The following is a 27,899-nucleotide window of genomic DNA, read 5'->3' on the forward strand; positions in this document are numbered from 1 at the left end:
TTTAGAATTTTCTAAAATGCTTGCTTGAACCAGTATTTTAAAAAAGTGCCACAGAGCTCCTCACATCCAGGCTTCACACTGTAGCACATCAAAGGGGAGAAGCATTTCATATGGAAATATTTATTCCACTTAGTACACGCAATATTTGTGGGACAGCAGGCAGGATTTGTAACAGAACTTCCTTTCAGAATTTCTGACTCCATGGCAGAGATTAATGTTAACAGGATCGACGGTCGATTTTTAGGTGAATTGAATGGTTTAAAGAATACCAGGCTATTTGACAACCCTAGTGAGTGAAATTGTCTAGACAGCCAAGTAGAAGATGACATGGACAGTGGCAGTGCAAGCTGCCCTATCAGCAGGCCTCCCCTTGGATCAGGAGGTACAGCATCTTTGCTGAGATTACTACGAAGGATGTTAATTAGCGGTAGCTGTCCACTAGATATTGGACAGAGGACACCAACTCCTTTCCTCCAGGGCACTAAATGGCAATTAGAGAAGTAGCAATTGCTGATTGTTCACTACCAACTTGACAGCATAACAATCCCCTGCCCCCCCAAGCTGTCCTTTTTCTGCCCCACCAATTTTACCATCAGTTTAACTAAACTATCACTCTGTTACCAAAGCAAGGAAATTACTACTTTGGAACTTAGTTTAATGCAACATAATTCTCATAAAATCCTAAGTCCGAAAGCAACAATCTTTAGAGCAATTTTCATTGAGCTGTGAGAAATAGCTCACCACATTCAAGAAAAAAAAAATCCCAGCAACGAAAACAAAAACTAGGGTGAAAACTTGCTTCAAACCATTAACCGGGATCCTGGGATGTATCTAGACTCTGTCCACACATTGGTTTCCCCACAGTTGGTCGTGCGCCTCTTACACTGGAAACAGCGTCTGTATCTCTCACACTGGTCAAGTAGCATAAGCTTGTCCCCGGCACTAAGTTTAAGGAGAAATGTGTTACCGTTTATTGACTGCGAGAAAACAGAAAGATAACCTGCACCTTATGCAACCCTCACCCCCAAAGCAGTCAAAGGGAACCTATACTTGCTAATATCTGGGTTGCACCTGGCTCTGTGTCTAGGTTACGGATCACACAGAGCCCTGATGTACAATACAGTTATAGGATAAAGGATGCAGTTATTCAGACGGGCTGAGAAAGGCAAGATCTGGGCTCTTCAACTGAAGTAAACCAGTGCAGAAGGCATCAGTGCAGTACACAGCTAACTGCTGCCAGCTTGTTTGCTTGGGCGGTGTCATAAGCGAAAGACCAGAGCTGGACTCTGGAGCCAACCTTTTGGTAAATTGAGAGAGACCTTTAGACTCAGTCCATCTCTGGCTTATATTACCAATGTATAGGGTGCCGTAGAGGTGCCCCTTTGTGTGTAACGGGTGTCTGATCAGCAGCTCTAATACAAGGATGCGGCTAACTTGGAGACAGTCCAGTGGAGGGCAACAAAAATGATTAGGGGGCTGGAGCACAAGACTTATGAGGAGAGGCTGAGGAAACTAGGCTTGTTTAGTCTGAAGAAGAGAAGAATGAGGGGGGATTTGAGCAGCCTTTAACTACCTAAAAGGGGGTTCCAGGGAGGATGGCGCTAGGCTGTTCTCAATGGTGGCAGATAACAGAACAAGGAGCAATGGTCTCAAGTTGCAGTGAGGGAGGTCTAGGTTGGATATTAGGAAAACCTTTTCCACTAGGAGGGTGGTGAAGCACTGGAATGGATTACCTAGGGAGGTGGTGGAATCGCCATCCTTAGAGGTATTTAAGGTGCAGCTTGACAGAGCCCTGGCTGGGATGATTTAGTAGGGGTTGGTCATGCTTTGAGCAGAGACTTGAACTAGATGCCCTCCTGAGCTTCCAACCCTAATCTATGATTCTATGAAGTCGCCCAGCACTCAAAGCAGAGCAGAGCGGTTATATCCCACATGAGGTGGCAGTAGGAGACCCACTAACCCAAAGGCACCTTCACAGCCTTATATACATTATCTGTGGCAAATAACAGAACACCTCATGTACTTGGTTTTTGTTGGTCTTTTTCAAATAAAGATTGCTCAGGCCATCAGCGCGCCGTAACACAGATTTGGTCGGAGATTAGCACCTCTCTGAACTGCCTTAGGAAGTTAGCAGTGTCCAGCTATGTCAGAGATCTGAGTGGCTGCATGATCCTAAGTGCTTTATAATGTGGCATTAAGACACTCCAGCATGCATTGGTATTTTATGCAGCAAAGATTCCCACCTCTGGAAAAACAGAGTAGACAGGTGAGAAGATAGGAAGAGAACCTAGAGATGTCAGTGGCGTCTAGGGGCTTTTGGAAATCCCACTAGGGTTTTAACCTTAAACAGGCTTGCACAGGTGTTACTGAAGACGTAACCTGAAGACAATGGGTTTAACACAGGTAACATTGAGGGCATAATCTGTCAACATGTATTTTAGGCCATAATTTGACTTGCAGAACCTTGGTGATGATGTCCAGGATGGAAGAGTCCTAGCTTGACTGTCAGAGCCCTGGATGAGTTTCCATGGCTTCTAGTTTGAAATAACATCTTTTTACTTGAGCAAATGTGATCCAGGAAACAGTGAATAGGGAACTCCTTGATGTCACTTGAATAGATAAGAATTGCCCTTTAAAACTCAGTTCTTTTGGATAGCCTTCCACTAACTCCTGCTTTCTTGCCTTCCACACAAACGTAAAACAGACAGTATAAAATGTCATTATAACCCCACAATAAAAATCCTGGAACTGAAGACTGTTTATCGGACTGAAAGAATGCCAATCCCATGATTTTGTTAAATCCATGCAGACATTGTTTTCTTGCCCCTGGTCAGCCAGGCAGTAAACCTGGGGGGGGAAGGGTTCAATGTCCTCTGCAGTGTGGGGTGCAGGTCACTGGCCACTGGGTATCGCTTACTTAATCAATTCCTTGCCATTGCAGGAATCTAGGGCACTGGCACACCTTGGTCCCTCCTGTTCTCTGCCTGTGGCACATACATAACCGTGTAATCGTCTGAGGGCTGTGATACTTTGGTCTGATTTCGGTTGCCAGGTTTAATGTGCTGGTGCTGGGGTTTGTTGGTGACACACAGGAGGTCCAACTAGATGATTCAGTGGTCCCCTCTTGCCTTGAACTGTATGGCTAGATACCTATTTGTATCTCTAGGTGCTGGACTACCTTTAGAAATCTAGCCCTTACATCAGTTAGCTTGGAGATAGTGGTATACTCAAACTTCTTGGGGGTTGGACTAGATGACCTCTTGAGATCACTTCCTAATATTCTATGATTCTTACATGGTCCAGCTACTACAGTGGGACAAAGGCCTATACTGAGTTAATATAGTTTTGCTTCGAACCCATTTTAGTATGAAGCAGTACAGAGCTCAGTTATGGGGTTGCCACTTCCCTGTGCACTGGGGGTGCAGCACTGCAGCAGGTGCGACTGGGAAGAGGAGGGGCACAGTTGCAAAGCAGCAAAAATGGGAAAAAAGGAAGATGGGAAAGGGGCAATTCACTCAGCGTTTAGGGATCTTACCGCTCAAACAGCTTCTCTTCAAATTCCCGTAGCTTTTTCATTCCAGTGCTCTTTTGCCAGTCGTCCTGCATTGCTAAATTCACCTTGAACATTTTCTCAAACTGAGCTCCTCTGTCTGCAATCCATCTGAAATGTTATTGAAAAAGTTTCTCCTATGTTTCATGGATGAATCTACCTCCCACTCTCCCATTCTGTCAGTTTGTCCCTAGGTTTCTCTAACTCAGTGGTTCTCAAAGTGGGGGGGCACAAGATGGATCATGGGGGGATGCGGAGCAGGGGACAGAGCCGGTCCAGCTCCACACTCCCCAGAGATGGAAGCAGCCGCCACCCACCTCCTACAGCAGCAGCAGCCCCCTGCCACTGCTGGGCATGCTCCCCGCGCTGCTGCTGCCCCCGCATCCTGCGCTGCTGCCGGTGCTCGCTGCTCCCCGCTTGCCACGCTGTAGGCCCTGTTTTTTTCCTGAACAGGAAGGTTTGGGGGAAAGGGGAGTGCAATTGTTAGGGCCTACAGCGCGGGAAGTGCCCCCCTAACAATCATGCCCCCAAACCTCGTCTTTCAGGAAAAAAACAGGGCCTACAGTGTAGGAAGTTCCCCCATTTTTTCTGAAAGGGCCTCCCCCCCTTTCAGAAGAGGGATAGGGGGGCGCGATTGAGGAGATGAGGGGGCGCGATTGTTAGACAAAAGTCCATGGGGGGGGGACGGGCTCCATTTAAAAGGTTGGAGAACACTGCTCTAACCGCTGCCCGTGTGGTGGGCTGCCTAACACGACTCCCTTTCCCTGCCAGCAGCAGAGCTGCTGGCGGCTGTGACAAAGTTAATGCCTTTCACATGGACTGAGAGCACTATCTGAGCCAGAGCTCCTGTGGAGATTAGAAACCCCACACAGCCTTGGGCAGATCTGTCCGCGCCTGGCAGAGCATAAGAACACCGCCAGCTCAGCTGAAAAGATCAACCACAAATTCAGATGTTTGTCTGAAATGTTCAGCCAGAAAGGGGGCCGCACCACAAAGGTCAGCTCTGAACTCGCACAGATTGAGTCAATCCCAGCAGAAGGCTCCCAGTCTCCCCCACTGAGACTGATCCAGGAAAGTGCTTAAGCACAGGCTTAATTTTAAGCATGTGAGTAGTTCCCACTGAAGAAGCTTGCTTAACTTTAAGCCTGTGCCTTACCACTTTGCTAGAATGGGGCCTTAAAGAGAAGAAAATACACCCTCCTGCCCCTCGCCAGAGCCCTGTGGTTCAATTTAGTTACTGCTGTTGAATTTTCTCAAGGCTTCATTGGAAACAGTGTATTGGATTGAGCTGCGTGCTTACTCTCGCTTTGCTCTCTGCAGTGCATCAGCTTCCCTCCTCTGCTCCACCAGCTGATTGAGGATAGCCGTCCTCTTCCGCTGGGCTGCTGAGTGCAACTGGTGCTTGTAGAACTCCTGGGCTCGCTGCCTTTTTTCTGTAAGCTTCTCATTGGTCATATCACTCTTCCCAAAGATGAGGTCTGCTGAGTCAGGCTCACAGACCGGCAACTGCATCGGCTTCATCTTTACCTGTATTGGGTTAATAGGAAGATTTTACCATGGTTCTAACCTCACGCCTGGCTCTGAAAACGTAAAATGACAGAAGCTAGTGATGGGAAAAGACCTATTAAATCATCTAATCTTTCTCTGAATTTAAATGCTACAACCAATGAGGATCTCACCACTTCCCTCGATTATTTACAGGCTAATAGAGTTCAGGAATCATTTACTGATATTCAAGCCCATATTTTTTCCTTTTTAAATTTCACCTTATGGAGGAGGCAGCATGATGTAGTGGATAAGGCACTGGATTGGAAGAAGAACCTGGGTTCTACGCTCAGCTATGCCACTAACTTGCTCTGTGACGTTGGGCAAATCCCTTCACCTTTCTGTGCCTCTGTTTCCCCTCCCACCTTTTTGTGTGTTTCCTCCATTTAGTCTGTAAGATCTTCAGGGCAGGAACTGAACATTGCCTAAGCTCTTGGAATCTAGTGGCAATTTCATGCAAAATTTCTCAGAAAAATCCACGATGAGTTTGTATAGCTCTACTCAATCCAAACAGATACCTCTGATCTTGGTTTGAGGGAGAATAGTCTATTTTCTTAGCCAGCAATAGAAACATTGTAAACTGAGGCTCATTGTAGGTGTTAAATAGACTCACCATCTCAACAGCTTTAAAATACTGGCTATAAATTATAATTCTCAAAATTCTGAAGGATCTTATTATGATTTATATCATATAGAGTTTTTTAAATATGTCACCTTCATATAGGTAGATTTCTACCCTTCCCCACAACTTTCTGAGAAACATTCTAATTTTTAAAGACACATAACTTAGCTACATAATAGTTAGGAAAGTTGATTTTTTTTCATTTTAAAACTTTGTCCAAGTTATACTATCAAGTCAGTGGAATTGGCCTACTGAGGAACACACATAATTATACTAATCACAAGTTTTTACCTGTGTATCTAAGGCCCTCTTATAACACTCCATTTCTTCCATCTTGCCCTTCAGATATTTAGCCCTTTGGGCAGCTAACCTAGAAGGAAAAATACAAAAGAGTCACGAGTTTTATGAGATGGTATTTCCAAGAAATAAGTGTACAGGATTCATCCAGGCACATCCTGTGAAATACAGATCTACTAATAGTACATCTCAATCCATAACTGTTAGATACCGGTTATAGCCCATGATTCTCTCTCTTACCATACCTTGGCAGCTTGGAATTTTCTGAAATCAGCAGGAATAGAACTCAGAACTCTCCATGCTCCAAAAACATTGTCATCCTCTACTATCTGATCCAAAGAAAAGCCTCCACTCACTATTAGCAGTATAGGGCCTATGACACACAATGTAAATGTTCTGATTCCATCTGGCAGAGAGCAGTTATAAACATACAGTGAACCCTAGCCAGCCAGTTTGTTAAATCATTGTCCCTGTGTTTGAAGAGGCAAAAAAAAAAGTTTCACAAGTGGCTGACCCTCTAAGTTCCTACCATAAGAGTAAAGTTCATCTGTGTAGGAAACTTGAGGGGCAGTCCGAGACTGTGAGACGACCACCCCCGCCTCAGGAACCAAGAACCATCACAACAAGAACCTCCCTACTGTCCCCTCCAAGTGCACCTGCCTTCTCTAATATAAACACAGAGCAGCATGTAGACAAACAACACACAACCCAAAACTGAATCCAGCCCAAACCAAGAAGCTACACTGCACATATAATCACATCATTTAATACACAAGTGGAAGGTGCTCCAATACTATGGCGATAAGAACTTATATAGAAAAGAACACTATTAGAATAGGCAGGAAGCTGAGGCAGTAATGTTTTATTGTAGCGAATGCTGACTGAAGTAATTCTGTAACAGAATGAAATAGCTGCTACCCATTGCCCTGATTGGTTCAGAGCACCTGCTTGTACTGCAGCATTGCATAAATGAGATGCAGGGCAGACACAATAAACCAGAGTTGATTCCTCATGGTTACAATGTCCTCATTCACCATTTCATGTATTTTTTTTTTCAAATCCCATATACAGCAGAACCTCAGAGTTACAAACACCAGAGTTATGAACTGACCAATCAATCACACACCTCATTTGGAACCAGAAGTACACAATCAGGCAGCTGCAGAGGGGAAAAAAAAAACCAAAAACAGTACAGTACTGTCTGTGTTAAACATAAACTACTAAAAAAATGAAGGGAAAGCAGCATTTTTCTTCTGCATAGTAGCATTTCAAAGCTGCATTAAGTTAATGTTCAGTCGTAAACTTTTGAAAGAACCATCATAACGTTTTGCTCAGACTTACAAACATATCAGAGTTACAAACCACCTCCATTCTTGAGGTTCTGCTGTAGTGGTTCAGCTTGAATTTTGGCTCTGGCTACAAAAATGTTTGCCTTAAATCAACATGGAAGCTAGTGCCATGTTATTAACCTCTCTCTCCACAACCACACACATAAATTCTGCCTAAATTACTTGTAAGGGTATTGCATTACACTCAACGCACCTTAACATTGTTAAATCTGTATTTTTACTACCCTTTGAGCCAGATTCTGATTTCAGTTACATTAGTGTAAAACGAAAGTGTCTACATTGACGTGAGTGGGTTTACATCAGCATAAATGAAATCAGAATTTGTCCCTTACATTTATTTGTGAATCTAATATTACTTTCTTCTACCTTAGTAGCATTTATTATTTGTTATGCCCTCACAACACATTCAGCAATGGCACTGAATGAGACATAAAAGCAGTCCCTATCCCAAGACGCCCCTTTTCTACCATACCAAAGTAATCCAAGTCACTCTGAAGTCACCAATCCTGATCTTTGTGCCATTACATATAGGGCAGTAGCGGCTTCCCCTCAATCCCCATACTAACTGTATAGGAGTGAATTAGTGAATGTAGATTTTTAAGGATATTTATGGGATGTTTTGTTGTTGTATTTCATATAAGTATCTCTTTGACCTGTACTGTAGAATTGACCTATAACATCAGGTGCTTAGACACCATTAGGTGGGTGAAATGATTCAACAGTTAGACTTGGTAGAGACACATAATAGGAATATTTTAAAATCATATTTCTGATCACACTCTCAAGGGTGTCCCAGTCCAGCATTCAAAACAGAACAGGACTATGGCTAGGTAACATTTTTTGTGCAAATAGCTCTTTCGTTGAAACATGCCTTTTTCGGGCACCAAAGCTATTCGTGAATTCAGGTCAAATTCCGTAAATAGTTTCAGCTAAGGAAAAAATGGAAAAGAAAAATCAGAAATGTTAGAATGGTTCGTTTCCCTATGTCATTTCAAATTGACACTCAAAACATTTTGTTTCAGCCCAAACACAATAGTTTTGGTTTTTTGTTTTGGCAAGAAAAACCAAAAAATTCAGTTTCTGTTTGAAACTAACTTCTTTGGCTCTAGAATCAAAAACTCAATTATTCAATCAGCTCTGAAGAGGACTGACTTTATTACCATTGCCTCTGGGTCCTAACTCCAGTGCCATGGGCAACAGAGGTGTAGAATGGACCCACCACCACCACCACCACCCCCAGCTCCTACCCTCGGTAGACACAAGAGCCAGACTTACTCTTCTGCAAGCTGCACTTGTTCCAGCCGATCCATCAGCTCTTTGTCTTGCTTTAGTTTTGTTTCCTTCTCCCTCTTCTCATCCATTTGCTTCAACAACTCTTGTGAATACTCCTCTTGCTTGATGTAGGGGGGTGGGCTGGGTTGCCGTTTAACAAAAACGAATGATTTCTGCAAGGAAAAAAACCACATTTCATTTCTGATGGGAGAAACTAGATAGATGACAATACCGTGAACATATGGCATCATTTCCTTACATACAAACACTGCAGAATTATTTCAGGCAGAGAGATGCTTTATCCAGAGAAGGGACGATCCCATCTGAACCAGAGGAACCACCCCAAAACTCCCCTCAGCTTGGTGACAGAATGTTGACAAAGGTCTCACTAATGCCCCCAAGTGGCCCAAACACCACATCACTATTGTTATTACTATGCTCCAATACACTGTGCTAGATAATGTTCACTTACATCATAGGGAAGAATAATTCCTTCCATTATAGGAATTACTCATGACAGTCTGTGGCCTGTGTTAGGCAGGTCAGACTAAATGATGATAAAATTCTGAGCGTCACTGCTAAATGCATTGATATTCTCCCTTGCTGAAAGTTCACGCACTGAAAGGTTTGTCTATTCATGCTTTGTGTTTTCACAGTTTCTGATGTTTCTTTCCATGGTATATATGCTAATGGAAAGTCAATACACAGCTTGGACAGAAAAGTTTCCAGGATGGAAATATTCTTTTGGGGAAAAAAAAACAACCTCTTACATGAAATTCTGTGGATTTTTCATTCTTGTGGTTTCTCATTGCTTCAGCCACCCCAAGATTAAAGGCAGCATTTTTTTGGTTCTGTTCTCTGTTTGCCAAGAATTTCATCTATCATGGGAGGAAAAGAAAATCGATTTATTTTAAATAGAAGTATGAACAGAAGTAATGTCATTGAACAGCAAGGAAATCCTCTAGTAATTACATGTCTATTCTCTGGATGTGCAATTGACATCAATGGAAAGACTTCCAGGGACATCAATCTGCTTTGGATCAAGTCCTAGCAGCTTAGGTCATAATATTATTTACTGCACCATCAAAAGATTAGATTTGTATAAAAATAATTATATGACTGATAATATTTTTAATACTTCCTGAAACAAATATATTTATAGTGAATAATGATAATACCACTTAGTTCTCTACAACACTTTTCATTCATCCTATAGACCTAAAACTGCTTTACAAAGGGAGTGTCTTTACAGATGGAGAAACTGAGGCACAGAAATGTGGTGACTTGCCCAGGGTCACACAGCAGGTCAGTGGCAAAGCTGGGAACAGAACCTAGGTGTCCTGACCTTAGGACCCTATTTACCCTGCCTACCCTAAGGACACAATTCTCTTGTCCAAAATCCACCTGGCAGATTTATTTGTTGATGTTTAGCTGTATATTTACAGAGGTCAATTTATATCTCTTTGAGAGCTCAGCATTCCCAACTCTTGTGATTTTATAGGCAGTCTTGTGATATTTGTTGTTTTTCTTAAGCCCCTGCTCATGAAATAATGTGATTATTTGAGAATCTCAGCTCTCACTTTTTCTTTAAAAAAAATGTTTCTAGACATCATGGTTGCAGAGAAAAATTTGAAAATGTGACCTAAAAGCCAGGAGGCAAAAAACAAACAAACAAAAACCAAAAAAAACCTAAATTTGTATTATTATTTTTATGATAAAATCTTGTAAAATCTCTTTTTTAAGCCATTCTTATGAATTTTGAATACTTAGGGTGGCAATGCTTGATCTGCACATGGTGACTGAAATGCCTGCCACTGCCGAGGACCTAGCACAGGGCCTTTTGCACCATTTAAGCCCTTAACATGTGGGGCTGAAGTGATGCAACGAGGCTTGTGTAGGTCCTCTTCACTGGAACCCGTTTCACTCCCAGAATGGAAAATGTAAAGAAATACCGTGCACAGAGAATTCTGCTCTAAGTCTTTAGAACTCGGGGCACAAACAGAGATTTCTGATACGCAACAATGTGATAGTTAAATCAATAATTCCCATTAAAGCACTTGAGCAAAAGCCTACTGATTTTAATGGAACTCCTTCCATTGATTTCAACTAGTTTTGGACCAAGCTCTTGATATAGCAGGTTTCTCTTTATTCCCTTATTTTTTATTTAGAATTTCTCATAATAGCAAATAGACAAGCATCTGCAGATTTTCCTGCCTACTTCTTTCAAACATTCAAAACTCAGTTCCCCCTGGTGGTAGGAATTCTGTTTTTCTGAGCGTTTCAAATTGCATGGAATACCTGCTGCCTATGAAGAGCCTCCTGGTCTTTCATAGATTGGTATTGTGCCAATATTCTGTCATCATCCAGCTCTTTCCTCCGCCTCTCTTCACTGAAGTACACTGGGATGTTCCTCTGAGCACGCTGCATACACAGGTAGCACATTTCCTGGAGGCCCATAGAAATATAAAAGAGTGCACATTATCTTCATCTATTTTAATTTCTCATCCTCTATTCACCCTCTGTCAACAATAAACTTCAACAAGTCTTCAAGAAAATCCAACTTTCCTATGTCATGTTTTACTTAAAATTATTTCCTCCTTACTAAGGGCAGCTAGATGCACAGTTCCTGCAGAGTGGCAAAGAATGTATGTTGAAAGTCAATTTGCTCCTACGTGTAGTCAGAAATGCACAAAGTTTATATGTATTAGCGAGCAGGGTTTTACAGCACACTTTGCAGGTGACAGTGACATAAAGCTTTCCCAGCTGTTAGTATATTTGTTGTCTGTGTTCCGTTGGTTGGTTAGTTAAACACAGGACATAGTGACCAAAACTAAAAAAAAAATATTGCCTAAACTTAAGGTCCTAAATCCATATTTAGATTCCTAAATCAGTGGCCCAATTTCAAAACTGTTGAGCATCCAGGAGCTCCTACTGATCTCAACAATTAATATATAGCATTACTAGGGCATAAAACCCAATCAGAGCTGCTGTGTACTCAGAACTTTTGACAAATCTTATTTTATGAATCCTAAATATGGATTTAGGAGCATAATTTTATTTTCCTGTTTTTTTGAAGATCTAACTCAAAACTTGTAAGATATCTCAGGGTTGCTGTTTCTCATAGTTTTAGCATAGGAACTGCCACAGTAGATCAGACCCAAGGACCATCTAGTCTGTATTTTGTCTCTGACAGTGGCCAGCCCAGAGTCATAGATTCTAAGGCCACAAGGAACCAGTGTGATCATATAGTCCGACTTTCTACATAATACAGGCCAGCCATAGGTCTTGCCTGAAATAATTCTTGTCTGAACTACAGTACATCTTTTAGAAAAACATTCAATCCTGATTTTAAAATTACCAATGACGGAGAATCCACCACAACCCTTGGTAAACTGTTCCAATGGTTAATTACCCTCACTGTTAAAAGACACTTCAGAGGAAGGCATAAGAGCCCTGAAATAGGTAGGTATGCGATAATGTGTCCCACACACAGGTCTCATCCTGGTCTCTAATAGCTAGAGATTGGATCAAATAACTTCAATCACAAGGTAAAATATCTCTCACAAAAATGTTATGCTGGTTTGAAATGCTATTGTAACCGTGTTGGTCCCAGAATATTAGAGAGAGACAAGGTGGGTAAGGTAATATCTTTTATTTGAACAACTTCTGTTGGTGAAAGAGACAAGCTTCCGAGCTACATAGAGCTCTCCTTCTTGTCTCTTTCACCAACAAAAGTTAATCCTATAAGGATATTACCTCACCTACCTTCTCTCTCTAAATGCTGGTTTGAGTAATTCACAAAAATGTTGTGCTAAACTTTGAAAATTACTAAGTTATTGCTATCAAATTCTTTAAGGGCCCAGTGCTGCAAGACATCGAGCAACTTAAACTCCTGTGGTGGCTCTTGGGAGCTGAGGTTGCTCAGAACTTTGCAGGAATAAGCCTTTCATGAATAGCTAATATGATCGTTTGTATTAGAAATCTAGAATGCAGTGTCCCCACATTGTGTTAGTAGCTCACAGAAAACTTCACGGAGGAAAAATAATTGACAAAATATGCAAAGCTTAGCTTCCCTTTTGCTCACAAGCGTTTTGCTAAAATAAAGGCTATCTATTTTCTACCTCCCATAATCGCTAACGAATGAAAAGCTTTATAGTTAAAATTTCCATAATAACCAGGTCTCAAATAATGTATTCCTATGTGTTTCTTGAAAATACAGTGCTGACCATGATTTACTCATACATGTACATACATACTCATACAATACGGCCTATAAAAACAGTAATTTAATATTATACTGCCATTAGGGACAGTTTTAAAGTCGATCCCCAGGTAACCATGTTTTGCTAGGATTAAAAAGTGACATAATAAATAAATAAGATCCATATATTGTACCTGTCCTGCCCTACCATGATCTTGACAAAGAGGCGATGGAGTTCTGGGTCTGGCTGTCTGAATTTGATTGGGACTGCAGTCCATTTCAGTCTTTGAGAAACACGGAGGAGCAGGTGATATTGTGCTAGGAATACACAACAGGACATGAGAATCAGTTTATTACAGATGCTGTATCCATACACCAGCGTCCTGGGCATAAGGCAGTTTTGCAACAGAGTTCTGTGCACCACTGAGCAATTAAACAAACGTTCATGAATGCACACTAGAGGATATTGTGCCCACGCATAAAGAGGTGGTTTAAGACTAGGCTGAGCCCAAATTCTCTAAATAGTTGCTACATCCTCCAGTGAACAAACAAAAAAACTCATTGTTGCTCCCAGATAGCCAGTCACAGGTCACTGCACCTTCCTTTTTTCCTATAGGTCTTGTCACAACCGGAGGCACTGGAGAAGAGAGTAATGGAAGGCTCACTCCTGCCTGGTTCCTGCTGCAGAAGGAGTCATCCAGCAGCACTCAGGTGTGTGCTACTCCCCTTGTTGTGCACAACTACAATACCGGCTCCCGCACTCCCTCAGTTGTGTGTCCTGGATCTTGCCTGAATCAACCTCAGGGATAAACAAGTCTTCAGTAAACTAACTGTATGTCTACACTGCAATTAAAAATCCATGGCTGGCCCATGCCAGCTGACTCAGGCTTGCAGGGCTTGGGCTAAAGGACTGTTTAATTGCAATGTTCAGGCTCAGGCTGGAGCCCAGGCTCTAGGACCCTGCAAGGTGGGAAGGTCCCAGAGCTTGGGCTGCAGTTGGAGCCCAACACAGCAATTAAACAGCCTCAGGAGCCTGAGTGAGCTGGCATGAGCCAGCTGCAGATCTTTAATTGCTGTGTAGACATCATTTAAGGTACCACAGGGAGAAAAAGAAAAGCAGTACATAGAACTCTGCTGGAATTCACTTTTACTTCTAGTTGCTGAATAACGAATGTGCTACAGACCAGTTAGGGCCCAATCCATCATCTACTGAGGATCGTCCAATGGTTAAGAGAGCTAGTCTAGGAGCTAGCAGGTTCAATTCCCTGCTTTGACACAGACTTCCTGTGTGACCTTCCGCAAGTCACTTAGTCTCTCTGGCCAAGATTTTCAAAAGCAACTAGTGACTTGGAGTGCTTCCATTTCTGGGCACTTGGCTTGAGACTCCTTAAAGGAGCCTGGCTTTCAGAGGGGCAGGTGCTCAGCATTTTCTGAAAATCAACGTGCCTCAAGTTGGATACCCAACCTGAGTGACCCAAAATAATTAATCACTTTAAAAAAATCTTGTCCTCTGTGCTTCAGTCCCCCATCTGTATAATGGGGACAATTGCCCATCCCGACCTCACTGGGGTGTTGTGAAGATATATACCTTCTTTTTTTTTTAATTGTGAGGCCAGTGGCGTACCAAAGAGGGGGGGGCAGGCCCCCGAGCACCAGGCTGTAGGGGGCGCCAGGGTGGTGTGAGAGGGGTGTGAGGCCTGGGGGGGCACAAAAGTAGGCTTGGCCACCGGGTGCCGGAGACCCTCGGTACGCCACTGTGTGAGGCACTGAGATGCTATGGTAACAGGGGCCATATAAGTACCTTAGATAGAGTATTCAATGAGCTTTGGATCAGACCCTACAAGAGGTAAGTCGTAGTATTATTACCATATATAAATATTGCCAAAGCAGTCAGAAGCACGTGTTCAGGCCAGATTTCATAGTAGTGATGGATTTTATTTAATGCATTTATTGATACTTTTTGATATTGATATTGATATTGATACTTACTCTCCATTTACAACTCAGTGGCAGGGGGCAACATACTGTGTAGTGGTTCCTGACACTTTTCGCTCACTACATTATACAGAATTTTGCTTCCTTGCTTTTTATTGGGAAATCTTTTACTGTAACTTGAGAGTTTGAGGAAATTTTTTCCTCCTATTCTTTTGTAATTTCAGCAGCAAAATAGAAAATATCTCCATTTCTTTATAAATTTGTATCTTTATATATTTCCATTTCTTCTCATATATTCATTTTAAAAGTCTGTTCTCACTCTTGTACACACACACGCACCTCCTTCCCCCTCCTAAAGTCTCTTTTTACTTTGATTTGTAAGCTATTTTCAGCATCCTGAATCTGGTTTCCTACAGGCCTATACGTTTTATTTCAAAACATGACCTTACTCAAGATTCAGACCATTGGTTATCCATTAGGGTAGGGTAGCATGTGCAAACTCATTAATAATTCCGTGTAATCACACCTAGGACCCTTAAAATCTCTGAGGTGGTGTTTATTCTGAGTCTTCTGAATATAAATCATTTGTACTCGTTTCAGCAACCAGTTCAAATTGCTTGAAATACTGGCTCAAAAATTAGTGGAAAATCTTGGTTCCAAAAGTCTTTTAAGATCAAAGCATCACCATTCAACGTGGGACAAATGTTGAAGTCCTCTTTCAGTTTTTACTCTCTTAGTGACCGTTTTGCTTGAGTAAGAACCACATATGGATTTATTTATCATTTTTAAAGCACCAAGAGCAAGCGAGGCTCTGCACAAACAAGATTGCAGACAAGGATTTTATCATTTGTGCACTTGATTCTGCAAACCCTTTAAAACTGAAGTCAATGGAAAAACTCATCTGTGTTAGGGTTTGCCATATTTGCCCCATAATAGGAGCTTGTGGACTTCCGCAGGTGGTCACCTGGAGACTATCACTTTGAAATTTACATCAAAAATTGAAGGATGGCTTTTAAAACTATATCCAATTTTATATCAGAATCTCTTTGCATCAGAGAAGTGTATAGTTATTCAGCGGGCAATTTGTCTTGCAGGACAAGGGATTGCTGATTAGACCCAGGGGCAAACTTATTTTTATTTCTGAAGTTATGTTGCGTCTCCAGGTACAGTACAACAAAAGTTAACTCAGCGAGGCTAATGCCTGTTGAATCCAGCTATTCAGACAAGGCTGGAGACAAGGAAATTGCCCAAAAGGGGAGAATTGGTAAAAAAAAGTATCTATAGGGAGATAAAAATGGCCATAAGTAGTGACCCACATAACGAGGCCTTGCAGACAAACACAGAGGGAATCTGGCAGACATCCTCAGGGAGGGAGTTCCACTGTCCAAGGTATCTGTACTGAGAAGGCGCTACAACCTAACAGACATAGCACAAGGACACCATAGGAGAGGAAGTTATTCAAGTAAAAGAGAGCAAGCTGAGGCTGCCAACAAGACCATGAGTTGTATCTGCCACCATTGCAGATTGCACAGTCTGAGCATTAACGATTCCTTGCTTCTGAGCCCATACTGGGAGGAAGAAAGGTCTATACCTGGGACTTAGGAGGTTTGGTTTAGTTCCCAGCTCTGACACAGACTCCCTGTGTAACTGTAAAACAGGGATAACAGCACTTGCCCATCTCACAGGCATATGGTGAGGATCAATTCATTAGCATCTGTGAGGTGCTCAGATGCTGAGGTGATAGGGGCCATAGTGGCAGATAGACTGTTCAAATGACCAATAAATAAGGCAGGAAATAGAAAATTACATTCAGTTTTCTTCTACTTCATTAGCTGTATTCCAATAAAGAGAGAGAAAGACAGAGAGAGAGATGATCCTGAACCATAACATCCAGATGTTGTCTAACCTTCCCTAAAGCTCAAGGTGCCCCAGATGCAGGTCTCTCTCTCTGTTTACCAATAAGACTAACACTGCCATTCTAAATGACAGGCACAGGGGAAAACAGTTACACTGGGCATTGTACATACAATTAAATACATTGCCGATTGTGGGGCCAGATAAGTACCTAAGATCGATATAGACAGACTGCTAGTGGCGGTCGCTGTAAACAAAGAGAAAACAATGTGATGAGAGAAGCAATTCTATCTACCTATCAATTTCTGGCCCTTCTATTGTGCCCGTCATACTAATAAGCTTTAATACAAAAGAAAAAACCTCTAGGTTAACTGATTAAACCCTACATGAAAAATGGAGATAGGCACTGTTCTATCCCCATGGTGCATGAGAAGTTTGAATTTCACTTTGCCCTGTAAAGCCGTATCAATCAAATTAAAACAAAGAGCTTCTACATGTTTAATTATGGCTGAGTTGGTCTTCGCAATCTCCCAGAACAACTGATGGGGTCGAACAAAGCTCAAACAAGCAGTGAAAACATTAAAAGCCTTTAGGAGAGCACTCGGATCCCCTCTTCCATTAAATTTTTATAAACTCTGCAGACTGTTCTCATCAAGCAGGAGGATCGGGTTTGCTCGACTCAAAAGTGAATGGTAAGAGGATCCTGAACCTCTTGAATAATTATTTGCATTTAGTTACCAAACTACCAAATACAAAATGGAGATGGCGTCAGAAGAAAATGAAGTAGACACCAGACACTCACAATACCCTGTACCATGCCTACCAGCCAGCAAGAAAATGTGAGATGAGCCAAAAACATATCCTTAAAGTAGATTTGGAACTTTTTTAATGACTGTTGCATGATAAAAGCCTCAGTAAATGGGAATTTTTAACCTTAGTTTACTTAGGTAAATAACTTTTAGCACAAGAAAATAAACTGATCCACTGATCTAGGGATAAGCTGGAACTTGGTGTCACAGGGACTTTATACGGAAAAGGCCCATTTATACTATTCATCCCCAAATAGCTTAGATTTTGACGTTTGTACAATAATTCTAAAACACTTAAACTAAATCTACTTATCCAACTTCAGAGGATTACTGTTAATGAACGTAAAGATACAAAATATTGGCCACATTCTAAAGCCTTTACTCAGAGCCTGACTCTGCCATATCAAGCAGATTCCAGTAATAATTTTAAAAGCACCTAGGTAACTTAGGAGCTTATTTGCAATCTTCAAAAATGACTCAGGTACTTAGGAGCCTACATCGCAGCAAAAGCCAGTCAAACATAGGTTCCTAAAGATGGGATTCACAAAGGGGACTCTGGTACCTAACTGCCACGTTAGGCATTTAACTCCAAAATTTAGGTCCTCAAAAAACCCCACTCAGATGCTGCCTAACCCTGTAGACGCCTAATGTCCCTACACACCTAGATTTTCCTGATAAAGTCCACTCGGTGTCTAAATTTCTGCCAATGCACAGCCAATGTTCTGCCACCACTAAGCAGCTCAGCACTGAATTCACTCCTAATTCCCGGTGGGATTCACAAACTAGGCATTCCCCTGCCTATCTCACATGGAGGGCCCAATACAGTGGACACGCTTAGAGGCCACCTTAGAGCACATTTACTGATCAGGCCCCACATGAAAGAAAAAACCCACCAGAAGAGGAGGAAAAATGGTGGTGGGGACTTAAGCGCCTACCCTGTTTGGTGCTTTTGAAAATCCTACTAAGCGCTTATCTGCATCTTTAGGTGCCTAAATACCTTTGAAAATCTGGCCCCAGATCAAGTTTGAAAATGGGACATAGGCACTTTGAAAATTTTACCCTCCTATCTCATTAGTTCAATAAATAATTTTATTTTTTCCCTTTTGCAATTAATTCCAAGATTGTTGCCACGGGGGTAATATTAGCTGCATTTAAGTGCAAGAGCAAGACACTGAAAAGCTGACAGTTACCCCTATCCACTTCTCCCAGGGAGTCTCACCTTTCAGGGGCATTTTTTTGCTTGATGTTCTTCTCCAGCTCATCAGTCAGATTGAAGCCTAACACTGTGGCAGGAACAATAGATTGTCGGGACAGAAGGCGCTTAATGGGAAGATTCTCTGCAACTGTGAAACAAGGAAAATCTCAAGAACAGCATCTCTGTGAAAGCTTAGATAAGAACAGCATGGGAGCTCACACAAGACACACACTGTAGATGTGCTGCGGCATTTCCATGTTTTAAAAATACCTTAGAAACAGATTCTGATAACCTTAGTAGTAACTTATTCTGCGAGTACTCACGTTGATTCCAATGCCATAAAACAATTCTTTAGCTACCACTGAACTACATTAGTTATGGAGGAGTTCCAGTAGTCTACAAGTTTTAATACCCGTCTGACACAAGATCATAATATCATGGGTCTTCTCCAGCTCTTAATTTCTATAGTGCAACATCATTCTCCACACTATACTGTCTAGTATTTTATCTAGTCTATGTTCCAGTGAATGGGCTACCACCCCTTTAGGGAAACTGCTGCACAGCCTAATAGATCTCATCGTCAGGAATATTCTCCATGAAAGTGGGACAGATCCTCAGCTGTTATAAAATGATGTAGCTCCAGAATCTGGCGCAATTCATCTAAGTTTTCCTTTGCTTAATTTCATTTCATGACCCCTGGTTACATCCCCAAAACAATAAATAACTGCAGTCGGGCAAAGCTGTACAGCTGTCGACTGATTGAACGTGGCTGATTTGCTCTGGAGGCTCTGAGCACCTGCAGCTCTCATTGAATTCAGTTAAAAATCAATCTCTCCAGGCTAAAGCATTTTTAGCTGCTTTTCGCTGAATAACTTCTGATGCATTTGCCTCTTCCTAAGTTATACCAAAATTGTCCAGCTAGTCTCAGACCCCATCCCATTCCCTGTCCATCCATAAAGCACCATGTAGAATGTGGGTCTTTGGGCCGAGACTAATGACTTGTCTATGAAGGAAAGTTATGTCAGTGTAAGCTAAGGTGTGAATTAAACCAAAATAGTGGAAATTTACAGCCCAAAAGGATTATTTTTGTGAAGTTTATGAGCAACTTGAAAGTGATGATTAGAATGAAAATTGCTTCCCAGTTTGAAAGATAGAAATCAATACTGGCACAGGCCGGCAGCTTTCAAATGATCACCACAGGAGGATGCTTCCTCTCCAAACAAAAGCCAGCTGTGATCTTGTGCATGGCACACCCCTCTCCATCAGTTACAGCACAAAGCATGATTCGTTATATGCAAAATATTTGGAATGCTAATCGATTTTCTGAGCTTTCAATGCTTTTTGCCCAGCCAAGCTCATAAAACTGCAGAGCCTTTTGCAATACAGTCTAGGTCTCAGAGTTGAGTGGAAAGAGTACTTTAGAAATATCCAGTTGAATTGGAAGGGTTGGACCCTTTTGTGATTCCTTTCCATGATTATTAGCATGATTGATCATTGCCATAAGGGATGCTTACAACTCTTAAATGTGGGCCACACCATGTGCAAACTACATTTTAAACCTGGCTCTGATTGTCCATTGAATAAATGATAATGAATAAATGATAATGAACCTGTATCAATATTCAGTTGACTGTTAACTTACCTTTTTTATTGCTACTATTACTATGAGCTCTCTCTTTTTCTATTGGCTCCTTTTCTTTGTTGGACTTTTCACCTTCTTCTATGATGGTTTCCATGGCTGCTTTGTTATCTGTTTCCTTCAGCTCAATCCTGGAAACAAGGAAAAGACATCAGTCCGTTTTGTAGAGCCAATGCCTGAATAGGTGGCATAATGTTGCATTAGTAACCTGGTCACACAAGTATCTTTAGCATTACTGTAAAAGTTGCACTTTTCAAAAGCAGAATATACAACAGCCTTAAGGATTATGCAAGTAAAATGATTTACATGAAAATGGACAGTAACAAAAATTATTCATTATGGCAACCTATGTTTCATGATGTAAGACAAAAATATTGAATTTACTTAACTATTCTCAGTCATTTACATTTCTATAACCCCTTTTATCCTGAAGGACACCAAAGCTCTCTGGCTTTATCGGCATGAGTATAGGATAGAGGTCATCCCAAACCCACCCCAATAAACCCTTTAGATCACAGCACATCAATGCATCATGTATTCTGTATATGCTACACATTTGACAGAGGTGTCACTATTGGAGATGCTTTAGAAAGCTATAAACATTTCACTGGTGCTGTTTTACATTCCCAGTCTTTTAAAGCCAGGCTCCCGTAGAATCCCAGCCTGCAAGGTGCAAGAGCGCTGTTAAGTGTGGAGTGTCTTCAGCTGTGCAGAAATTGAGCTGAGCAACTTGGTAATGGGTACTCAGAATCTCTCGGGATCAGCCTCTCAGTTACCTAAAGTCCACCCATATGGGACTCAAAGGGAGAGAAAACTTATAACTGATATATTTTAGAAACCTCTAAAAATTACCTAAAATATCATAACAGTGCTGTAATTTTACAGTTCAACATTTCATGATGTATCAGGACTAGAAAAAAATGACTTGTACTATTGGAAAGTCCTTATTTTCTAATGGTGAAAATCTATCCCAATGATTCGCAAGGTAGCATATTTTAAACCCATCACTGTTACATGAATAGATAGTGCCTGTTCTGGACCAGTGTCATGGGGGCAAGAAGAGGGAGAGAAGGTGGAACTCCTCCTTTGGGGAAAAGGAGGAAATTGTTCCCTGGCAGGTTGTACATATCAGTTAGGTTAGGAAGGGAAGAGAATTACCCTATTCCATTGATATCAAAGAGGGAGGCAAGATATACTTTTGTCTTTTTGACTTGTCACTTTCTCCTGTGGATCTTCTACCCAGGAAGACTGGTGGTATTATTGGGATACATTGTATTAAATAAAATGGCACAAATACCAAAAAAATTACATGACAATATGACTTGAGTAAGTCTAAGACCAGATCCACAATTTAAGGAAAGTTGTCCATGTAAAAATCAGGCACCTTTAAACTCTTTTTGAAACCTTAAAAAAATAAGAGACGAGGCAAGTGAAGCATTATGAAAAGCATTATCTAACCATGTCTACACTTGGAACTTAATTCAGATTATGATAAGGTGTGAAGTTAAAGTGTAATAGCTATTCCTAAATAACTGCATAAGCGGACTCTCTTACCCTGGAATAAGAGTGCCTTGTTCCAGTTTAACTTAATTCTTTTTCAAAGAAGAAGAGAGTCCACAAGTAGAGTTATCTTAGAATGGCTACCCTGAATAGCTATTCTGGGGTAATTCCATGTGTAGACAAGCACTAACACAATAGATTCAAAATAACAACTGTTAGCTTGATCAGGGAAGTGGTAAAGAGGCAAAGGTACTCACCTTGGAAACATGACAACACTGCAAGCACGGGGCTGAGACATGGCGGTTTCTCTGCCTGAAATTACTGAATCGCCTGTTCCAGGTCTCTATAACAATGACAGACATTTGAGATGACACCAAGGACACTGTCTAGCAGGTAACAAACAAGACAGCCCTTTCTACTTCTAAAAGAATAGGCTGCTGCTTCAAAATCCTCTTTTAAAATTCTATTTTATTAACATTTGCCCTTCGTTGTAACTGAGGGAATCTGTGCCAGCCAATCACTGATAATGGATAATAATATTGTCATGATTTCTGAGTGGTCAGGAATCATTACACTCAATAAAGAGGCTATTTACTTTCCAGTAGAGAAGCAGGTGGAGAGAGGGTTAACATGTTGCAAGCCTGGTTTTAAACCATTGTTTGGTTGGTTGAGTTTTACAGTTCCTGCAGATTATGACCAGACAGCAAATAGTTCAGAGTTAAGGTTTTATTCACAAAGTTGCAGCAAGTCTTTCTCACAACTAAAATATTGTCCTACTAGCAAGGAGGGACACAGACTCAGGCCTTCTTTTTCTTTGTCCAGAGTACTATTATTCATTATTATTTGTATGACCATAGCACGTGATAAAGGCTGAACAAACATGTAGTCGAGAGATGGTCCCATTGTGATAAAGGCTGAACAAACATGTAGTCGAGAGATGGTCCCTACCCCAGAGAACTTAATGACATGCTGCAATAGCGAGGATTGGGAGAGAGCTACTGGATGGGACTCAGGAGATCAGGGTTCAGTTCCAGACTCTGCCACAGACTTCTTGTGTGGCCCTTGGGCAAATCACTTAGGGCATGTCTGCACTACAATCAGTGTGACTGCAGCACATGTACTCAGAAAGCTAGCCTGTTCCGCCATGGCTTCACTGCTATTCATACATGAGCTAGCTAGACTAAAGCTAGCTCGGGTATGTCTACATGTGCTGCAATTGCACCTCCAATTACAGGATAGATATACCCTTAGTTAGTACATGCCTCAGTTTCCCATCTTTAAAATAAGGATAACAACACTTCCTTTCAGCTGTCTTGTCACAGGAGCCCTACACAGTTTATATTGAGATTTTAAACACTTCTGGTCAGGGACTGTCTCTTACTATGCGTATCTACAGCACAACAGGGCTCTGAACTAAGCAGAGGCCTCTAGGCATCCCTAGAAAACTAATAATAAAATAAAATAATAATAGGAGGTCAAGGTAAGAATAACACAGTACAAGGCTAGCTGTGTGCACAGTGTGACTCACCACCTGCCTCGTAGGCATTATTGACTAATACTGACTCAAAATAATTTAAGTGCTGCTGGGGAAATTATGAACTTACATTGGAAAGAGCTTTCACCAGATTGCCACTCCCATCCATGGCTTGAAGGAAATCTTTGTAAAATTTCATTTTCACTTTGTTGTCCCGAATGACGAGAACCCCGATTCCCTTGAAAGTGAATTCAACATTCTGTTTGGTAGCGATGGATCGCGAGAAAAAAAGCAGGGTCTCTTTTACACATCCTTCCACTATCTCCCTGTTAAAAGGACCCTCCAGAGATAACATGATGAAGTTCAGCTGAACAATTGGGATATCACCTGAAAGCAACAATCAGGGGAAGAACGCAGTGATTCAGACAGCAAGCAGACTTCCTAAATAGCAGCAACAAGGCTGTGAATTAATGGATCACATTTAGCACCTTCCTATGAGAGGTTCAAAGCACTTCACAGTCATGAATAAAACCTCACAAAACCCTTATGAAGTATCATATCCATTTTACTAATCTTCTTATAACTTCATATAGCTCATTATCCAGAAGGATCCCAAGTTCTTTAAAAAGAAACTGACATGCCAGCTATATAGGGTGACTTCTGCAATATGAAAGTACAAAAATGAGACATGGCAGCTGTACAGCTCAGGATTTCAGAACAGGAGGTGAAGAATACTGTATGCAGTCAAAATTGCAGGGGGATGAAAAATGAAGCCAGAATAGGAATTTAAACAGGACCCCTACTCTTAAATACAGTGATGAAGGATCTTTGATCACCACAAGTGGTCAGAACTTTCATTTGCAACTCATCTTAGAGATGTGGGGTCAGATTCTCCACTCTATTCCACCCTTTGTACCCCGGTGTAACTATTAACTCCACATAACTATTGAAAACCACATAAGCCCAACATAATGCAGAGGAGAATTAGGCTTGGTCTACACTCAATTTTCATACCAAATTAACTATTTCAGTTGAGTGCAATTTAAAAAAAAATAATTAAATCATACAACCCCGAATGTGGACAAATTTATACAAGTATAAAGATGCTTATAGCTATGTTCTTATATCTATCTTATTATGGGAATAAGTATTACCTGTATAACCACAGCTTATTCCCATAATATGCCATATCTGCATAAGGTACCTTGATAATAGTGTAACTGTATCCACATTCAGTATTGATTTAATTATAGCACTTTCAAACCAATATATTTAAAATGGTACAAAAACAGTGTGCTGGCCAGTTCTTAGAGCAGTTACCTTCGACAGTACAGTGACCTAACAATTCACCTGCCAATTTCTCTGCCTTCAGTACCAGTGGTCTGCCACCAAGGGGCACCAGACTGAAACTCAAACAGGAAGAGGACTTTTTTTTAACACCATGCGCATCATGCTGATGCCCACTTCTGTGCAAACATGGTGGTATTGATGTGAAACTGCTTTCTTTCAGAATACATACAGCTGTACACATGCTTCATAAAAACCTATGGGTTGAGTCTATTTTAAGTGAATCTACAGCTGATTACTTTATTAAGGTGCATGCCACTAAAATAAAATAAAAAAACTGTTGCACTTTTGACTTGGGTCACGTGTGTAAAACCTGGCACAAAGCTTTGAATTTACAGAGCTGAAGTATTGTGCAAGATACATATAGAATTTCCGTGGTAATAAAGTTTTATTAAAATATATTGCAGCTATCATAACACCACCACAAGTGTGACATTATGTAGTCAGAAGGTAAAAGAACATTTCAAACAGACTTCTAAACTTACATAGGATATAAATATAAAAGCAACAGTATCTCATAAAGAAATTCCCTCTTGGTGTCTTTTTTGACAGAGCTTAAGTTGTTATCAGGACCTTTTCCAGGAATTCTATACATGTATCACACTTTGTTTAGCTATTAATCTTGTCAAATATTTTATAGCACAGTATAAATATGTTTCAAGGAAAGGCAAATGCATAATCAAACTTCTTACCAAGAGTGTGTATTTTGGCAAGTTTGAGTCCATGAATTTGTGCCAGTTTCTCAGACAAAAGAAACACAGGTCTTTGAAGAAGGATAAATTTATTGTTGCCGACATCTAATTTTTGTCTTAAAAAGGAAAATGTTCCAAGGCCTGGTATTTGGACACCCTGAAAAATAAACAACAATCAACATTCAGGCAGGAGGGGAAAATATGTATATATATAATCAATTCATAATTTGTCATTCTGCACCAGAGCATTGTGATGGTGATTGGCGTCCCGTCCGCACCTTATGTTCTCCTGTGCAGGGGAGCGAGATGGGGCAGTTCTCAGAACTCCCTGGAAGCACCAAATATTTTCTATTTCTCAATTCTGCCTCCTTTTCACCATTTGAAAAAAAAAGTCATTGATGTAGTAACAGCAAAATAAATGTCCCTAATCTAGAGATGCCCCAAAGAGCTCGACTCTACAGATCCTCACCCCACCTCACCTCTTTACATGTAGCACCAAAGGTTATAGTTGGACTACATTCCCGTGAGTAAGGACTACTCCTACAAGCTAGGATTGTCAGGATCAGGATCTAGTGCTTAACCTAGCCATCTATATACCATATGAAACATATTTCTTTGTTAGATAGAATTAACTGAAATAGTGAAAGATGTGAATTAAGATATCACTAGATTTTTCTGGAATCCCCAGAGCAACCTGTTGGCTTGGTACCAGTCAATGTATTTGCCATTTTGTGGAGCATTATTTTTAAAATAAGGGGGTTATTTGTCCTTTAAAAACAGAAGAAATGAGCACGGGGGGGGGGGGAGAGGGAGAGCTGTTAAATCTGTTCTTAGCATGAAAAACAGGCATAAAAGGGGATTGTACTAAAACTCCAACCTCTATAAAATGTTAAGCTTCCCTACATCTAAATCTACATCAAAAAAAAAAAAAACTACTATGATGCACTGTGCTGAATAACCCAGTAAACTAGGTAAGAGAAGCTAGCGGCACATTTGTAGACTACAGTGTACCTTTGGTTTGGTTTGCCTGCACATGCCTCTTGCTTTAAGAGGAGGCATGTATAATAGGTCTTAGTGGCATGGGTGTGCATCAGAATCATTGGAAACATTTGGGATCAAGAAAAGGAATAAGATGCGAGTCCCACCTTGTTCATGGAGAGCTGCCGTTCCACAAATTCAGACACATTGGCCCAAATACTAAAGACTTCTGAAATGCAAATGAAACACAACTTGTCATGATCTCTAGATGACAAGCACACAAATTCACCACACTCCATGGAAAATAGGACTCTTCTTTTCTGACTAATGAGACTGCAGGATCCCAGTATAATCACAGGCGCCCTGCATAGTTTATACATTCACTGAGGAGCAATGGTAGTCACTCCATCGTTAAGGTTTCAACCAAGTTTCCATTTTAAGCCTGATTTGGACCTCAGCCCCTTCTAAAACTCTCAGTAAAAGTCTGGGGCTGAAACAGTATTTTTTTACAAAATATGAAGTGATTTGTGCAAGGAATTCCTGCAGCCTGACACTCTAAAAGTGGAGGGGTGTTCAGACGGTGCTTAATTTGTGCCAGGGCTTGCCAGAGCTCAGCCCTGGCACCTCTAGGCTTGACAGGTCATAGCCCCAGCCCCTCTGGGCTTGCTGCATCAGTTATGAATGAAAAAAATTGCTTGAGCCCTGGTACCTCTTTCATTTCAAATTAAGCACTGTGTTCAGAGTTCAAAAACTAGTATTCACAAGCTTAGATTTTTACTTTAGAACAGCGCTAAGGACGATCATTTCTGCAATCTCACTGTAGCCCAGCAAAGCACCATAGGAAGCTTAAAGCTTTCCTTAAAAAAAACAAACACCCCTCTTCCTTCCAAAAGCAAACCTTAAACCCGGCCACTAGGGAAACTTGTCAATGGAATTTCCATCCAAATGCTTGTGAGAGGACGGGACTACTGAGCCCCTAAATCTCAGATGTATAATGGGATCCAACACCCCTGCTATATTTCACACTGTGTTGTGTTTAAACTGTATTTTATCCTTGGATAGATACACACACTAAACTCTCCTATAGCACCAAGCACTTTAACGAAGGTGAGTTAAGTTGGGCAAATCCAACCCCCACCCCATGAAACTAGTATTACTTCCATTTTACAAATGGAGAAACTGAGGCCTGGACTTTTGGCAGGTGACTTTTGTCTAGAGGTCACACAGGAAGTCCATGGCTGAATCAGGAGTGGAACCCGGGCGCCCGTGTCTGTGTCTAAGGCACGGTTACGGCCCGTAGTGCTGTAGGGCAAGAAAGGTGACCAGACGTCCCGATTTTATAGGGTCAGTCCGGATATTCGGGGCTTTGTCTTATATGGGCGCCTATAATCCCCGGCCCCATTTTTCACACTTGCTCTCTGGTCACCCCCAGGGCGTGGGGCAGGATGGACACTCATCCACAGCAGTTGCCCCCGTGAAATCCACAGGAGCAGGACTCCGGGAGGTGCGAAGGCCTTACCGTCTGCCGAGAGCTTCGGGAGCGTGAGGAAGACGCTCCTGCCAGATTCGAGGATTGCGGCGTGGATATTGTCCAGCATTTTTACATCCCCCGCCAAGGGGAAGCAGCAGAAAGCGCAGGG

At 41.4% G+C, this 27,899-nt stretch overlaps 1 protein-coding gene across 2 annotated transcripts; it reads right to left on the reverse strand.

Annotated features, from left to right (window-relative positions):
- Window positions 1-27,899, reverse strand: CCDC81 (coiled-coil domain containing 81). 2 transcript variants are annotated; one of them, XM_067568650.1, is made up of 15 exons: window positions 27,779-27,899; window positions 26,427-26,488; window positions 25,282-25,438; window positions 23,373-23,629; window positions 22,026-22,111; window positions 20,272-20,399; window positions 18,654-18,777; window positions 13,031-13,154; window positions 10,934-11,080; window positions 9,406-9,513; window positions 8,639-8,808; window positions 6,009-6,087; window positions 4,851-5,077; window positions 3,536-3,661; window positions 1-942 (listed from the first exon to the last, which is right to left on the reverse strand). In XM_067568650.1, the coding sequence occupies exons 1-15, from the start codon at window positions 27,855-27,857 to the stop codon at window positions 801-803; spliced, it is 2,016 nt and encodes a 671-aa protein (XP_067424751.1). In that variant the 5' UTR covers window positions 27,858-27,899; the 3' UTR covers window positions 1-800. The 2 variants fall into 2 exon arrangements, with proteins under 2 accessions (XP_067424751.1, XP_067424747.1); XM_067568646.1 differs by lacking the exon at window positions 27,779-27,899 and having other exon boundaries at window positions 26,427-26,639.

Source organism: Emydura macquarii, unplaced genomic scaffold (assembly GCF_026122565.2).
Source record: "Emydura macquarii macquarii isolate MOO-44397 ecotype Brisbane River unplaced genomic scaffold, CSIRO-AGI_Emac_v2 contig_318, whole genome shotgun sequence".
NCBI classification, from domain to species: domain Eukaryota; kingdom Metazoa; phylum Chordata; order Testudines; family Chelidae; genus Emydura; species Emydura macquarii.